The following is a 17,932-nucleotide window of genomic DNA, read 5'->3' as shown; positions in this document are numbered from 1 at the left end:
ACACATCATGAAGCTGGTCGGTGAGTACCTTCGTCTTTCTCCATCCCCTCCACACACACACACACACCCACACACGCACACAAGCCCCCCACCTCCTAACCCACTACATGTATACATAGAGTTGATGAGATAGCCTTGACTTAAGGCATTCAGTTGTCGATACAGTCTCAACTAAATAGAAAAGGAAAAAAAAAAGACGTTCAATAAACTAGAATCTAAATTGATGGTTTATGTAAAGTATAACTGACCAGAAGATACGGTTGAGTCATTAGCATAAATCCGAGCGAGGAAGTTTATGGAAGACATTCCATGTCGAGGGCAACAGTAATTGCAAGAATGAAAAGAAATCGTTACGAGTCGGCAATGTTGCCAGCCACTGCGATCAACACAGATTCAGATATTTTTGTGGAGGTTCGGATTCGGTCTGAAGAGGTCATCAACTGTTATGTCAAGACGCCTCTGAGATGTGATGTTGTACGAAACTGAACAGTAAAACGACTCTCCAGGATCTATTAACCAAAGATTCAAATCGAATGTGAGTATTGCCATTTCCAGTGAATGAAAATTTCAAATTATTGTCTCTGGGCCAATCTTGACAACAACCTGTTCTTCTTGGAAGACTGGGACAGCAAACTCAGATCTTCAGTCATGTATAAACTAGACAAATAAGAGACCATTCAACTAAGGCAAAGATATCTAGACCAGCAGATTACCCGTCGTAGGCTAAGCCTATTCCAAACACACGCTATAGCCAAGGTTGGCATTTCTCTTACCCTGATTTGATTTCTTAATAAGAAATCAACTCAGACAAGTGAAGGTTTCACGAACTATCAATTATGACTAGATTCAAAGGAAAATAGGCGAGGGAAGGAAATGATACATGAGTCAATTGAGAACACAAGGCTTGAAGAAAGTAATGAAAACTACTGACGAACAGGTGAACACACGGTTGGAAGAGCGGATAGAGAAACTGGGAAATCAGATCACAGAATATGAAACGCGATCAGATGGTAGAGGGTAAGATAAGGACCTGAAAATGTAGTTAAAGGGCACGACTAAAGAATCACTTCATCTGCTGCAATGATTCAGAGAGAATGTAACCATTGGAATAGTCGGAATGGTCATAACTGGATGTTGTGAGAGGCGTTCCACACACACACACACACACACACTGGCCATAAACAGAAGGTACAGAAGCTACTCATAACACTGGGAGGGACGGAGGAAGCAGGAACACTTTCTGAGACTGTCGAACACTGCCAGAGGATTTGACTGATGCTGTCTGTGTAGCAGAAATCATCCAGGGACTATTGAAACAAGGCACAGGTAAAACTACATAGAAGTGGAGTGTTAGAGACAGAACAAGTGGGGATATATATATATATATATGTATATATATATATATATATATATATATATATATATTTTTTTTTTTTTTTTTTTTTTTTTTTTATACTTTGTCGCTGTCTCCCGCGTTTGCGAGGTAGCGCAAGGAAACAGACGAAAGAAATGGCCCAACCCCCCCCCCATACACATGTACATACACACGTCCACACACGCAAATATACATACCTACACAGCTTTCCACGGTTTACCCCAGACGCTTCACATGCCTTGATTCAATCCATTGACAGCACGTCAACCCCTGTATACCACATGACTCCAATTCACTCTATTCCTTGCCCTCCTTTCACCCTCCTGCATGTTCAGGCCCCGATCACACAAAATCTTTTTCACTCCATCTTTCCACCTCCAATTTGGTCTCCCTCTTCTCCTCGTTCCCTCCACCTCCGACACATATATCCTCTTGGTCAATCTCTCCTCACTCATTCTCTCCATGTGCCCAAACCATTTCAAAACACCCTCTTCTGCTCTCTCAACCACGCTCTTTTTATTTCCACACATCTCTCTTACCCTTACGTTACTTACTCGATCAAACCACCTCACACCACACATTGTCCTCAAACATCTCATTTCCAGCACATCCATCCTCCTGCGCACATCTCTATCCATAGCCCACGCCTCGCAACCATACAACATTGTTGGAACCACTATTCCCTCAAACATACCCATTTTTGCTTTCCGAGATAATGTTCTCGACTTCCACACATTTTTCAAGGCTCCCAAAATTTTCGCCCCCTCCCCCACCCTATGATCCACTTCCGCTTCCATGGTTCCATCCGCTGACAGATCCACTCCCAGATATCTAAAACACTTCACTTCCTCCAGTTTTTCTCCATTCAAACTCACCTCCCAATTGACTTGACCCTCACCCCTACTGTACCTAATAACCTTGCTCTTATTCACATTTACTCTCAACTTTCTTCTTCCACACACTTTACCAAACTCAGTCACCAGCTTCTGCAGTTTCTCACATGAATCAGCCACCAGCGCTGTATCATCAGCGAACAACAACTGACTCACTTCCCAAGCTCTCTCATCCCCAACAGACTTCATATATATATATATATATATATATATATATATATATATATATATATATATATATATATATATATATATATATATCGTATACAGGATCAATGTTTGTTAATAATAATCAAAAAAGAGTTTAGAGATGATCAAAAAACTTTGCGGCTGAAAGGGTCAGCACTGATGAAATTAGAACAAAAAATGTAAATGAATGACACTGAAGTTAGGTGGATGTGCTCCGGGCGCTACCCTCGCTACGTGGGGAACGGCGGATACCTGTTATGTGTGCCCCCCAGGCCAAAAATAGACAGAAACAGGGAGAAAAGTTTTAATTGAATTATGAAAGTCAACCGTTAACCTTTCATCCGTGGGTCAGTATGAATATATTTTTAGACTGATGATTCCATCGTGTTCCACCACTGTCCACTTGGTCTAAAGCGGTTGTCTCTGTGGACATTGATGGAGTCGTGTGTGAACGAACGTTGGCGAACACTATCAGGTGTCAGAGACAGGTGTGCCAGCAGTTATGCTCGCTGGTATGAAAGCCAAGATAAGGATCAGGTATAAGGAATATGAATATGAAAACTGTAATAGTAAAGAATAGATGCTAATACCAGAAGTAAGGAGAAAGTGTATTGAGCAAGAAAAGGGAATAGATGACAAGAGGATAGAATAAAAACCAAAACAAAGCAGTCGTCACGAGGATAGAGGACATGAATACAGTAGGTGTGTGAGGACGTAAAGAGCTAGTACAGAGAATAGGTGTCTGAGACACGAATGGCGCAGTGGAATGGAGCAGGTACAGGCTAGTGTGAGAATGTAAAGATGAGAAGGGTTAGTTACATGCATGAAGTCGAAGGAGATGAATGTAGAATCAATTCACACGTTTATAGGATTCAGAACCAATGTAACTATAGTTGTAAACGTAAAGTGGTCAAAAGGGGTTTTTAATGGATTATCAGGAGCAACGGAAGAGGTAGCACGGTTGGAGACCCGAGTAAACCACATTACAAGGCTTAAGCAACAGACGTATGATAATCATATGTTCGAGGCAACGTAAGAAATAACATTATGGTCAGGAGTGAGAGGAACGCGCAATGGTAGTGAGAATGTACGCAATGGTAGTGAGGGGCTTATGCAAAGACCGAGAATACAGGGAAAGTGTATGACTGAAGACTTCAGTACAGACACCGATAAAACAATTTGATTAAGATCTAGGAATAAGGAGTAGGATTAGGGAGCAGTGTAAGGAATAGGTACAATAGATAACGAGATGAAGTGATGGAGGAGTAAAGAGGTATTGGTCTACAGGTCTTCTGTACCTGAACGTGTTGATCTTCGACATCATCCTGGTGAGCTGCCTGGGTGAACTTGAGGGTCACTCTCCCGCCGCCTCCTTCTTCAGCATAGTCTTCTTCCTGAGCATCATAGTCATCCTCCTGAAGATCTCTCGCAAGCCTCAGAACAGGTACGTCCTCTGTGTGGTATTTTCCTTCGCCATAGACTCCACCATCAGCAGCTGGGCTGGAAACTTTGATAGCTTAACACATCACTTGCATTTACCTCTTTTCATAACGATAATTTATGACTGATAATTAAGTACATAATTGTTCGTCGTATGTCACACAGTGGCTATGATTAGCGTGGCTATACTACTGCTCAACCACTCACACAAACCCCACACACGAGATCACGGAAGTCTTCTTCACTGACTACTTCCTGGCTCCTCTTCAGAACACTTCCTCCTGACAGTGTAGCTGCAGGCGGACAAGGAGATCCCGTAGACATAGCGGGAGGGACGGTGTCCAGCTCGGACGAACTGGACGTGTGGGGAGCACTATGGTATGAGTGTACCAACCAGCCACTGAGGCAAATAGATGTTAAAGGCACGTTGTATTATACAGCAGGGCCTTTTTGAAGATGGGCTTACGTCAAAGGGAATTTTGTACTGACAATCTAGAGCAATGCGCCACCATAACTCTCAAATGTTATATAATACGTTTGCTAAGGGTGAATTAACCAACACTCATATAATCTGTGGGTATTCGTCACTTTGAGAGGATGTATAATAATAATACATATGCCTATCACCAGCTGTGTGTTGCAGTGTGGCCAGATCTATGGTGGCCAGATCCAGGGCTCTGGGAGTGGCCTCCTACGCGCTCCCCCACACAAACACACACACATTTAAACTATAAATGATAAATTCTTTTGTGTGATTCGTTATGAAATATATTCTCTCTTTATCAGACTTATTGTAGCTTATATGTTACCTCGACCTGGTTGACCCAACACTCGGGTACTGTATCACAATTGCAAAATCTCATTAGAGGGAAAAAATACCTCGAGCCAACGATACAAAAACTTAGTATGACATTATTTACAACGATGGTTAAGGATCTTATATTTACAGTGAAAAAGTGTATTTTACAAACGTTCCAGCTGAGCACGTGACTCTCCTAAATAAGTGTTCGAAAATATTTGTTCATTATCGGGAATATCTCACTTAATTATTGTATTGATTACTTTGATGTATATGTGTCTGACTCACCTCGCTGGTATTATACCTTCCGTATGTGGCTGTACGATGATACCTTCCCCTCCATCACAATACCTTCCCCTCCATCGCAATACCTTACCCTCCATCACACTACCTTCCCCTCCATCACAATATCTTCCCCTCCATCACACTACCTTCCCCTCTATCACACTACCTTCCCCTCCATAACACTACCTTCCCCTCAATCATAATATCTTCCCCTCCATCACACTACCTTCCCCTCTATCACACTACCTTCCCCTCCATCATAATATCTTCCCCTCCATCACAATACCTTCCCCTCCATCACACTACTTTCCCCTCCATCACACTACCTTCCCCTCCATCACAATACCTTCCCCTCCATCACACTACCTTCCCCTCCATCACACTACCTTCCCCTCCATCACAATACCTTCCCCTCCATCACAATATCTTCCCCTCCATCACACTACCTTCCCCTCCATCACAATACCTTCCCCTCCATCACACTGCCTTCCCCTCCAGTATAATACCTTCCCCTCCATCACAATACCTTCCTCTCCACATCACCCTCCTGGTGGCCACATCATCCTCCTGGTGGCCACATCACCCTCCTGGTGGCCACATCACCCTCCTGGTGGCCACATCACCCTCCTGGTGGCCACATTACCCTCCTGGTGGCCACATCACCCTCCTGGTGGCCACATCACCCTCCTGGTGGCCACATCACCCTCCTGGTGGCCACATTACCCTCGTGGTGGCCACATCACCCTCCTGGTGGCCACATCACCCTCCTGGTGGCCACACCACCCTCCTGGTGACCACATTACCCTCCCGATGGCCACATTACCCTCCTAGGCCACCTCAACCTCCTGATGGCCACATCACCCTCCTGGTGGTCACATCAACCTCCTGGTGGCCACATCACCCTCCTGGTGGCCACATTTCCCTCCTGGTGGCCACATCACCCTCCTGGTGGCCACATCACCCTCCTGGTGGCCACATCACCCTCCTAGGCCACATCACCCTCCTAGGCCACATCACCCTCCTGTTGGCCACATCACCCTCCTGGTGGCCACATCACCCTCCTGATGGCCACGTCCTCCTCCTCCTCCTCCTCCTCCTGGTGGCCATACAGTGCCATACAGTGGCCACGCCCTCCTCCTCCTCCTGGTGGCCACATCACCCTCCTGGTGGCCACGTCCTCCTCCTCCTCCTCTTCCTGGTGGCCATACAGTGCCATACAGTGGCCACGCCCCCCTCCTCCTCCTGGTGGCCATACAGTGCCATACAGTGGCCACGCCCTCCTCCTCCTCCTGGTGGCCATACAGTACCATACAGTGTTGCCAGCTTGGGTGAGGTTGTGGTATGTGTTGCAGGCGGTCGCTACCGTTTCTGGCGCCGGGTTTGCCATGGGTGCCAGCCATCGCCATTATCATCAACGTTTACCTCATCTTCAAGCTCTCTATCCTGACGCTCATCCGCTTCGTCCTCTGGATGACCATCGGTAAGTGGTGTCACCCGTTATACTCACCCGTGTCAACCACCACACTCCTCTTGGTAATGTATCAACCACCACACTCCTCTTGGTAATGTATCAACCACCACACACCTCTTGGTAATGTATCAACCACCACACACCTCTTGGTAATGTATCAACCACCACACTCCTCTTGGTGATGTATCAACCACCACACTCCTCTTGGTGATGTATCAACCACCACACTCCTCTTGGTAATGTATCAACCACCACACTCCTCTTGGTAATGTATCAACCACCACACACCTCTTGGTAATGTATCAACCACCACACTCCTCTTGGTAATGTATCAACCACCACACTCCTCTGGTAATGTATCAACCACCACACTCCTCTTGGTAATGTATCAACCACCACACACCTCTTGGTGATGTATCAACCACCACACTCCTCTTGGTGATGTATCAACCACCACACACCTCTTGGTAATGTATCAACCACCACACTCCTCTGGTAATGTATCAACCACCACACACCTCTTGGTAATGTATCAACCACCACACTCCTCTTGGTAATGTATCAACCACCACACTCCTCTTGGTAATGTATCAACCACCACACTCCTCTTGGTAATGTATCAACCACCACACTCCTCTTGGTAATGTATCAACCACCACACTCCTCTTGGTAATGTATCAACCACCACACACCTCTTGGTAATGTATCAACCACCACACTCCTCTTGGTAATGTATCAACCACCACACTCCTCTTGGTAATGTATCAACCACCACACACCTCTTGGTAATGTATCAACCACCACACTCCTCTTGGTAATGTATCAACCACCACACTCCTCTTGGTAATGTATCAACCACCACACTCCTCTTGGTAATGTATCAACCACCACACTCCTCTTGGTAATGTATCAACCACCACACTCCTCTTGGTAATGTATCAACCACCACACACCTCTTGGTAATGTATCAACCACCACACTCCTCTTGGTAATGTATCAACCACCACACTCCTCTTGGTAATGTATCAACCACCACACACCTCTTGGTAATGTATCAACCACCACACTCCTCTTGGTAATGTATCAACCACCACACTCCTCTTGGTAATGTATCAACCACCACACTCCTCTTGGTAATGTATCAACCACCACACACCTCTTGGTAATGTATCAACCACCACACTCCTCTTGGTAATGTATCAACCACCACACACCTCTTGGTAATGTATCAACCACCACACACCTCTTGGTAATGTATCAACCACCACACTCCTCTTGGTAATGTATCAACCACCACACTCCTCTTGGTAATGTATCAACCACCACACTCCTCTTGGTAATGTATCAACCACCACACTCCTCTTGGTAATGTATCAACCACCACACACCTCTTGGTAATGTATCAACCACCACACTCCTCTTGGTAATGTATCAACCACCACACACCTCTTGGTAATGTATCAACCACCACACACCTCTTGGTAATGTATCAACCACCACACACCTCTTGGTAATGTATCAACCACCACACTCCTCTTGGTAATGTATCAACCACCACACTCCTCTTGGTAATGTATCAACCACCACACTCCTCTTGGTAATGTATCAACCACCACACTCCTCTTGGTAATGTATCAACCACCACACACCTCTTGGTAATGTATCAACCACCACACACCTCTTGGTAATGTATCAACCACCACACTCCTCTTGGTAATGTATCAACCACCACACACCTCTTGGTAATGTATCAACCACCACACACCTCTTGGTAATGTATCAACCACCACACTCCTCTTGGTAATGTATCAACCACCACACACCTCTTGGTAATGTATCAACCACCACACTCCTCTTGGTAATGTATCAACCACCACACACCTCTTGGTAATGTATCAACCACCACACACCTCTTGGTAATGTATCAACCACCACACTCCTCTTGGTAATGTATCAACCACCACACTCCTCTTGGTAATGTATCAACCACCACACACCTCTTGGTAATGTATCAACCACCACACACCTCTTGGTAATGTATCAACCACCACACACCTCTTGGTAATGTATCAACCACCACACACCTCTTGGTAATGTATCAACCACCACACACCTCTTGGTAATGTATCAACCACCACACACCTCTTGGTAATGTATCAACCACCACACTCCTCTTGGTAATGTATCAACCACCACACACCTCTTGGTAATGTATCAACCACCACACACCTCTTGGTAATGTATCAACCACCACACTCCTCTTGGTAATGTATCAACCACCACACTCCTCTTGGTAATGTATCAACCACCACACACCTCTTGGTAATGTATCAACCACCACACTCCTCTTGGTAATGTATCAACCACCACACACCTCTTGGTAATGTATCAACCACCACACTCCTCTTGGTAATGTATCAACCACCACACACCTCTTGGTAATGTATCAACCACCACACTCCTCTTGGTAATGTATCAACCACCACACACCTCTTGGTAATGTATCAACCACCACACTCCTCTTGGTAATGTATCAACCACCACACACCTCTTGGTAATGTATCAACCACCACACTCCTCTTGGTAATGTATCAACCACCACACACCTCTTGGTAATGTATCAACCACCACACACCTCTTGGTAATGTATCAACCACCACACACCTCTTGGTAATGTATCAACCACCACACACCTCTTGGTAATGTATCAACCACCACACACCTCTTGGTAATGTATCAACCACCACACACCTCTTGGTAATGTATCAACCACCACACACCTCTTGGTAATGTATCAACCACCACACACCTCTTGGTAATGTATCAACCACCACACTCCTCTTGGTAATGTATCAACCACCACACACCTCTTGGTAATGTATCAACCACCACACACCTCTTGGTAATGTATCAACCACCACACTCCTCTTGGTAATGTATCAACCACCACACACCTCTTGGTAATGTATCAACCACCACACACCTCTTGGTGATGTATCAACCACCACACTCCCCCTGGTAATGTATCAACCACCACACACCACTTGGTAATGTATCAACCACCACACACCTCTTGGGTACGTGTCAACCACCACACTCCCCCTGGTAATGTATCAACCACCACACTCCTCTTGGTAATGTATCAACCACCACACACCTCTTGGTAATGTATCAACCACCACACTCCCCCTGGTAATGTATCAACCACCACACACCTCTTGGTAATGTATCAACCACCACACACCTCTTGGTAATGTATCAACCACCACACTCCCCCTGGTAATGTATCAACCACCACACACCTCTTGGTAATGTATCAACCACCACACACCTCTTGGTAATGTATCAACCACCACACTCCTCTTGGTAATGTATCAACCACCACACACCTCTTGGTAATGTATCAACCACCACACACCTCTTGGTAATGTATCAACCACCACACACCTCTTGGTAATGTATCAACCACCACACACCTCTTGGTAATGTATCAACCACCACACACCTCTTGGTAATGTATCAACCACCACACACCTCTTGGTGATGTATCAACCACCACACTCCTCTTGGTGATGTATCAACCACCACACTCCCCCTGGTAATGTATCAACCACCACACTCCCCCTGGTAATGTATCAACCACCACACTCCCCCTGGTAATGTATCAACCACCACACACCTCTTGGTAATGCTTGTATAACAGTGTCCAGATGAACAGTGTGATAATAACCAGGTTATTCTTCATGATCTTACAACCAGCATACAACACCTGTTGTATTGTCTCAGATTCGTCGAGTGAAGTTGATGATAATGGCCACACATCATCACGTCTCTGTCAATACACTGACATCTAACCTGACCTGCAGGACATATATGTGGATAACAGACGGTATGGAATGGGTCTTGTGTGTATGTATATATGTATATAAATGCGTTTGTGTCCGGGTATATGTGTCATGCATTTCTGCGTGTTTGTGTAATTGTCTCTTTGCACTGCACGGGGAGGAATTTATACGCCTTTGGGTCTCCATATCTTGGACTGTCTCTATCAAATAACTTTTAAATGTTTGTATATTGTCAGCTTTCATGATGGCATCACTTTGCTTATTCCATTCCTGAGCTGGTCTCAATATATGAAAATACTTGTTCTTCTCTTCTTCATGACAAGTATTTTGCATAATATCATGTTATGGCCTCTAGTGGTTCTGCCTTTGCATCTATCGTAGGACTGTTCACTGTTGACATCATCTAAATGGTTTCAGAATCGAAATGTTCGAATGAAACTCTTCCTTCGTCCATGCTAGACAGATTCCCAGCCCTTAACTACTCACTATTGTAACTCATCTCGTCTAATTCCTCATCATCTATAATTTTCGTCCTGTAGACCTTCCTCGAGTTCTCTATGCTTCTTTAAACGAGGTAACCAAACTTGAGAGGCAATTTCTGGTTTTGCCCTACGTTCACTGTGAACAGTTTGATGAAATCTATTCATTCATGTACTTGAGTGCAATTCTTATATAGGCCAGCAGACAACAGCTTGTCTCTTGAGCAAGTTGGGCACAATGTCCATTCCAAGATCCCTTTCACAGATGGGTTCCTACGACATATTTTTTTTTTCTTGCTCGATTATATTCGATTCGAATTCTTCTTTCTCCAGTTTCCACTCTTAGTACTCGGGGTAAATTTTCTCATTCCTGCACCAGGCAAAAGTTTAGTTTGTCGAGATTGTAATATCCTGCATTCATCGTTACTCATCATTACCTCTCTCTTGTCTTTGGAATCACTGACAAACACCTTCAAGTATGAGTTCAAGTTCATTTGGCACGTCATCATACACAGATAAGGAGGAGACATGATCGTGGAGCCAATGCCAGTGTTACAAGAATAATGACCGCCAGCCGTTATCAATATGGCTCCCCTGATATGCATCCATACTTTCCCTCCACTAAGGTCATTCTAAGTCCATTAAAGTAGGTCCCCCCTTTATCGATGCCAGATGATCCATTTTCTTTAACCTTTTATTTATTTGGTATAGCGTCATATACTTTCTGGCACTCCAACTGCAGATGGATGGAAATCCATCTTTCTCTTTTGTCCAATACAAGAGCTCACTCTCTCGTAGAAATCCAGGAGGTACTATGTAACACCACACCTGATTTCCTTGAATTCGTGATCTTTCTCGTTTAAACGTTTCTCTCTTACCAGCAGATGTTCAGTGACTTTATCTTTTCCGGTGTTGTTCGGGCGCGTCAGGTAATATGGTCTCCACTGTCAGAGTTTGTACACTTGCCCTTTTTTTTTTCCAGTCCCTTCAAACCTAGTCGTCCTCCAACATCATGATAAGATTTTCATCAGCTTGTCAAAAATGTATTTGCTCATATCTTCAGCACATGTAGAGAAGTTTGATCAGGACCATAATCCTTCTATGGTCTAAGGCTTATTAGTATTTCTTTTTTAATATGTCTTTTCTCGATACGTCATGATTTCCAAGACCATCTGCCCTTTCCACCTCGCTGTTGTTGGAGATATAGTACGTTTCCTCCACTCTTAATCCGTCTTCCATGGCTTATCCATTTGAAACCCTTCTCCCTATTGAACTGTTATTTGATTGACAATCTAATCCTATATTTGACATCGTACACCATCTCCTGCCTCGTCCACAATATCATTTTCAAAGATCCTCTGTTCCTCTTTTGTTATCCTCCTGCTATACTCTTTCCCTCCTCTCTCGCGTCTTTCAAAATGCTGTCGACTACATTACATTTCCACAGTATGTCCTCAGATCCTCTGCTTTCGGCATTTTTCAACCGCATCTCTTTCTTTCCAAACCTTCCCTCTGTGTTAGCAAGCCGAAGATTCCCATCTCTTGCTCTTTCACACAGTAGATTTCACAGACCCTGCCCCCACAGTAATCTGTATTATGGCTACGGAACTCCATTACGCAATCTATATTCCCAAATGAAATCTTTAGTACTCTAAATTGACTATTATTTCTCTCTTGGAGTCTAACATCTTCATTTACCACAATATCAAACTCGAGCATTACATGATAACATTTTCCTGTTGGTGTATCATGTTCTGATGTTCTTCGTTTCTGTGGCAGTGTGCGTGTTTAAGGACAGTGCCTCGTAATGATATCTCATCAGTTCCTCCGATTCTAGTGCACGATCACTGACATGTCTCTACAAGGAATGTTCCTGTAGACATACACTCTCGGTGCTTGTGTCTCCATGACCGTTTACCTTCTCTTTACAACCGATATCTCCCCATACACCACTTACCTTCATCCCGTCCTGCTCATATCTCCCCATACACCGCCTACCTTCATCCCGTCCTGCTAATATCTCCCTATACACCACCTACCTTCATCCCGTCCTGCTCATATCTCCCCATACACCACCTACCTTCATCCCATCCTGCTGATATCTCCCCATACATCACCTACCTTCATCCCGTCCTGCTCATATCTCCCCATACACCGCCTACCTTCATCCGGTCCTGCTAATATCTCCTCATACACCACCTACCTTCATCCCGAACTGCTATCTCCCCATACACCACCTACCTTCATCCCGTCCTGCTGATATCTCCCCATACACCACCTACCTTCATCCCGTCCTGCTGATATCTCCCCCTACACCACCTACCTTCATCCCGTCCTGCTAATATCTCCCTATACACCACCTACCTTCATCCCGTCCTGCTCATATCTCCCCATACACCACCTACCTTCATCCCGTCCTGCTGATATCTCCCCATACACCACCTACCTTCATCCCGTCCTGCTCATATCTCCCCATACACCGCCTACCTTCATCCCGTCCTGCTGATATCTCCCCATACACCACCTACCTTCATCCCGTCCTGCTGATATCTCCCCATACACCGCCTACCTTCATCCCGTCCTGCTGATATCTCCCTATACACCACCTACCTTCATCCCGTCCTGCTTTTACTCCCGCCCTGTGTAAGCATCTAGGTCGTCAGAGATGAAGATGGATGATGGATTGAAAACAAGAATAGGTTTACGTATCAACAGTGATAGCGTAGTACACAGATGCCCAGCCATGTTCTCTGAGATAGGTGAAGTTCGTTGTCCATGATACATAAAGGGTAGAACAGACGAATGAAAAAAAAAAAGAAAAAAAAAACGTCTCTAAAGCTTTCGTTCATGTTACTGAAAGGTGGTGACAATCTTATCAAAATTGTCATCATTAACTCTCTCATTGTCATAACTGTCCAGACTTATACGAGTTAAAAAGTTTGACCCCCCCAAAAAAATTGTATCCGTTACTACAAGTGAAATAAGGTGAATCACACCTTGAGTTGCTCGTTAAATTGAGGTTAACGAAACCTTTGATAATACAGAACACTTGCTTTACATTATATCTTAACCTCTTTTCTATGACCGTTAAACCAAAGTCGATAAACCTAAGTCGTTAAACCTAAGTCGTTAAACCTAAGTCGTTAAACCTAATTCGTTTAACAGTCAGCTTTCAATAGGATTTGGTTCCCAGTCCGCCGAATCATCATCTTGGTAGCTTGTGTGAGTCTGTCTGGGTCTCGCTGCAAGCAGCACGATGACCAAGACTGAACTGCTCAGTATTGAGGATGAAGAAACATCAGTGTCTGGTAAAGAGTGAGGATGATTTCCCCAGGCTACACTTCGAGAAGCCCATTTTACTGCTTCTGTGCACTGCTGGTCTAAGCTTTAAGTCACCAGAAATCATTACACCCGAGTGTGGGGTTTTTTTTTCCCCATTTTCCTTTTCTAGCTCAAGGGGATTCATACTGTAGCTTGCCTTCTCGTTTTTTTTTACTGCTGGTATGTAAATCTTTGCACTTGTCGGTATCCAATCTTTCCTTTTTTTTGGCCTGTGTTTGTGTACGTCAGTTTCAAAGCTGCTGGCGTTCAGTTTTGTTAGCGGACTGATTTCCCAGTTCAGTGACGTCTTCGAATTTCCATAACTTACAATGTAGCCCCATTATCATCATTACTGATAAATGTGGTAAAAAGGGGTCTTGGTCCCAAGACTGACGCACCCCTTTTAGCACGCCACTTGCAAAGTCTAACTATTCTCAGGCATGACCTTTTTTGGCTTGTGTTTGTGTACGTCAGTTTCAAAGCTGCTGGCGTTCAGTTTTGTTAGCGGACTGATTTCCCAGCTCAGTAACGTCTTCGAATTTCCATAACTTGCAATGTAGCCCCATTATCATCATTACTGATAAATGTGGTAAAAAGGGGTCTTGGTCCCAAGACTGACCCACCCCTTTTAGCACGCCACTTGCAAAGTCTAACTATTCTAAGGCATGACCTTTATCTTCTAACTACCGTTGTGACTTAACTTTGATTAGTAGTCTTCTGATGCGAAGCTTTAGCGAGTGTTCGCTGTATATACTGCTTCACCTTCCTCATACATGTTGGTTATTTCAGAAAAAGAAATCAAGTAGATTCTGTCAAACATGTACCGACTTGGTCGCAATCTATGCTGCCAATACAATCGTTGATGAGGTGGTCGTCCTTTTAAGGGTTTACAGTTGTGTTCCAGATGATGGTTTCCATAAGTTTCCCAACTCAAGACATTATATTAATAGGACGATATCATGCGGGGAGAACGGTGTTACATTGGAAAACTCCCATTCGTCTATAACCTTCCCCATAATAATTGACATACTGAGAGGAGCAATCAAGGGCTTGACTCTCTTATTTTTTGTCTCTTATTGTCCTTGATATTCATGTTATCATGATGAAGAACGTTAGCCTCTATCAGCGATGGAAGAGGATTCGGGGTGTGAGTTGTGTCCTCAATCGAATATAGTATATTATTCAAGCTTAATGCTATGGCTTCGTCCTCTTGACCAAAGTCACTGTTTTCCAAAGTGAATGGACGATTTGACTGAATAATGACTCTTATGCTTCCAACATAACTATGAATCATCTATTTCTTTTTTTTAACCCATGTTTTCAGTAGTATTCGTTTCATACCAGCATTCCTTTGTCGTACAAGTGTCTTAGATTCTGTACACAAATTTACATCAACTAGTCTATCATGTTGGTTCTTGGTCTCTCTGAGTTTCTTGTGTGCTACTATTATATATAAAAAAAAGTTATTTCATTATTTCATTGTTCTACCTTTTGTTTTCTCTGAGAAGAAGAACCTCTCCGCTGCACTGGCAGATTTGTTTCCCCTACTGCTTTGAAAGTTTTACTGAAGCTTTACCACTCTGTTCGCACGTTGCATTCGTTGACAGTATCATCTTAGACTTGCTTGACAAGAGCAATGGAAAGATCCTCAAAATTTGAAAGTCTAGAGGGGAGGATCTCCAGCCTCCCGCTCCCTTCCCTTTTAGTCACCTTTTGCAAATATATCTTCTCTGATATATTTGTATACTTATGTTTGTATATGCCTGGTCGTCTCTGTTCCAATCTATTCCTCTTCACGCTCTGTGTCTACTGACAGACTTACAGAAAATGTTTTTGCTGCTCCTCCCTGTCCATTGCTTTTGGTAGATTCTGAATATACGATAAGCATTTCATCTTCTTGGACATCCTGGTGTGTGTGTGTGTGTGTGTGTGTGTGTGTGTGTGTGTTTGTGGGAGGCGTTTCATACGACTGATAATCTGTGCCACTCGTTCTTTTCAGGTGTCGGCTGCCATAGTCGGTGAATCTATTGATTTTCTGTTGCACATTGGGTCACTGTCCCGTTTGTAGGCTGCATAGTCTCGAGAGTTTCAGTGTAAGAGCTGCCTCATGCCTTGACCCTTTTCAAGTTCTTTCCTCATGACCATTTCTCCCGGAGGATCTCTCTTCATTCTGGACCTCTGATAGAACTTATGATAGATCTAAGGATGATGCTCTCCACAGCCACTGACCGTTGCGTTTCCACCCTCAGGTTTCGCGATCTACTTCAACTATGGCATAAAGAAGAGCACAGTGGGGACGGGGGAGGAGGGCGAGATCGAACTGCACGTCACGTCTGACCCGTCCACCCAGCCAGGCACCAACACTGTCACTCCGCCCACCGCCCACACCCTCTCCCCAGCCACAGCTCAGCCCACCACCACCGCCACCTCAGCCGCCACCACCATACCCACAGCAGACTTCCTCTCCTCACCAACTGGCGTTAACCGCCCTGACCCACCAGCAGTGAACCGGGGCGCCATTATCCCAACCCAACAGCCACCCACTTCCACCGGGGACAAGAACCAAATGTATATATCACCCAACCCGAACAATCCATTCCGTTAATCTGTGTGTATAACTGTAGTTATCTGGTGTAAAGGAGTGACAGAACTACAGCGTACAGCCACGACCGACCGACCCAACCAAACCACCTCTCTTCACTACTGAGCCCCGACCCCAGCGCTGGGCCCGGCCCGACGAGTGCACCAGCTCCACTGCCTCTCCTCCCCTCCCTCAAAAAAATGGACGTCGCTGGACGTGGCAGCCACTCACACACGTCTCCACAGAAGTTAGACGCATTTCTATTCAACCAATCTTTTAGTTATCCGTCGTCATGCTACTAAATGCATCATATATGGTTCTTTCCAAGTAAAAGAAGAAAAACTATAATCTAGGGCTATCTTAGACGAAACAGATGATTCCTCTTAAACGTTATCCCAGTGCTTACTAAGCGTTAGATGCAACTAACCATTTATCTTAGAAATGACAAGATGAAGCTAAATCGTTACATTTGTACTAAGTACTCTCCATCTATACGCTCACTCATAGGTTCTGAGCTGATGTAGTCCGGAGGATGTAGGTGTTGTGTACATAATACCAGACGTTAGATAAAGCGTGAGGAACTTAGGCCAATCATACCCCATTACGAAGTGCCTCGTCCTTGCTGCCGTGTGCCGCCAATATCTTAGTCCTGACAGTGTGTGTGAGGGGGTCGGGGCCGTTGTACCTTGTCGGTGCACCGCGGCCTCAGAGCCAAGCAGATGGGCAACGGGGAGGAAGGCCACATCCCTGATACATGAGAGATCTGCCGTCCTCTCTCGAGTATCAAGTCACCACTACAGGTGAGGCCTCGCCCGCGCTACCAGAGGACTCGCCATCAACTGTTTAGTCTGAAGTGTCAACACACGGATCACTTTTGGCCCTCAACTTGCAAAAGGTCTTGATCATCGGCCAGCCGTCCACAGTGTGCGACGTGTATCGTAAAGTTGTTATCACTATGTCATACCAAACTCACTTCTGAAGATACTCGAAGGCGCCGTACTTAGTCCTCGCTGTAAAAGTAGTGATGAGGGAAGTTGGTGTGACGAAGGTCCTCCCAGGGCTGGGATCAGGCCAGCTGTAAGGTACCCACAGCACCGGGATCAAGCGCCAGCTGTAAGGTACCCACAGTACCGGGATCAAGCCAGCTGTAAGGTACCCACAGCACCGGGATCAAGCGCCAGCTGTAAGGTACCCACAGCACCGGGATCAAGCGCCAGCTGTAAGGTACCCACAGCACCGGGATCAAGCGCCAGC

At 44.9% G+C, this 17,932-nt stretch overlaps 1 protein-coding gene across 4 annotated transcripts in view; it reads left to right on the top strand.

Annotated features, from left to right (window-relative positions):
• Positions 1-17,932, top strand: part of LOC139750387 (solute carrier family 7 member 14-like) — a 579,902-nt gene extending 561,970 nt beyond the window's left edge. For 3 of the 4 annotated variants that reach the window (XM_071665121.1, XM_071665122.1, XM_071665123.1), the window contains 3 exons: positions 3,745-3,901; positions 6,334-6,461; positions 16,347-17,882. In XM_071665121.1, the coding sequence (XP_071521222.1) occupies positions 3,745-3,901; positions 6,334-6,461; positions 16,347-16,702 (641 nt within the window). In that variant the 3' untranslated portion in view covers positions 16,703-17,882. Of the gene's footprint in view, positions 1-3,744; positions 3,902-6,333; positions 6,462-16,346 lie in introns of all 4 variants that reach the window. The other variant, XR_011713125.1, reaches the window with a different exon arrangement.

This window comes from Panulirus ornatus, chromosome 9 (assembly GCF_036320965.1).
Source record: "Panulirus ornatus isolate Po-2019 chromosome 9, ASM3632096v1, whole genome shotgun sequence".
Lineage (NCBI taxonomy): Eukaryota > Metazoa > Arthropoda > Malacostraca > Decapoda > Palinuridae > Panulirus > Panulirus ornatus.
Note: the sequence above shows the minus strand (reverse complement) of the source record. Positions and strands in the feature narration are given on the sequence as shown.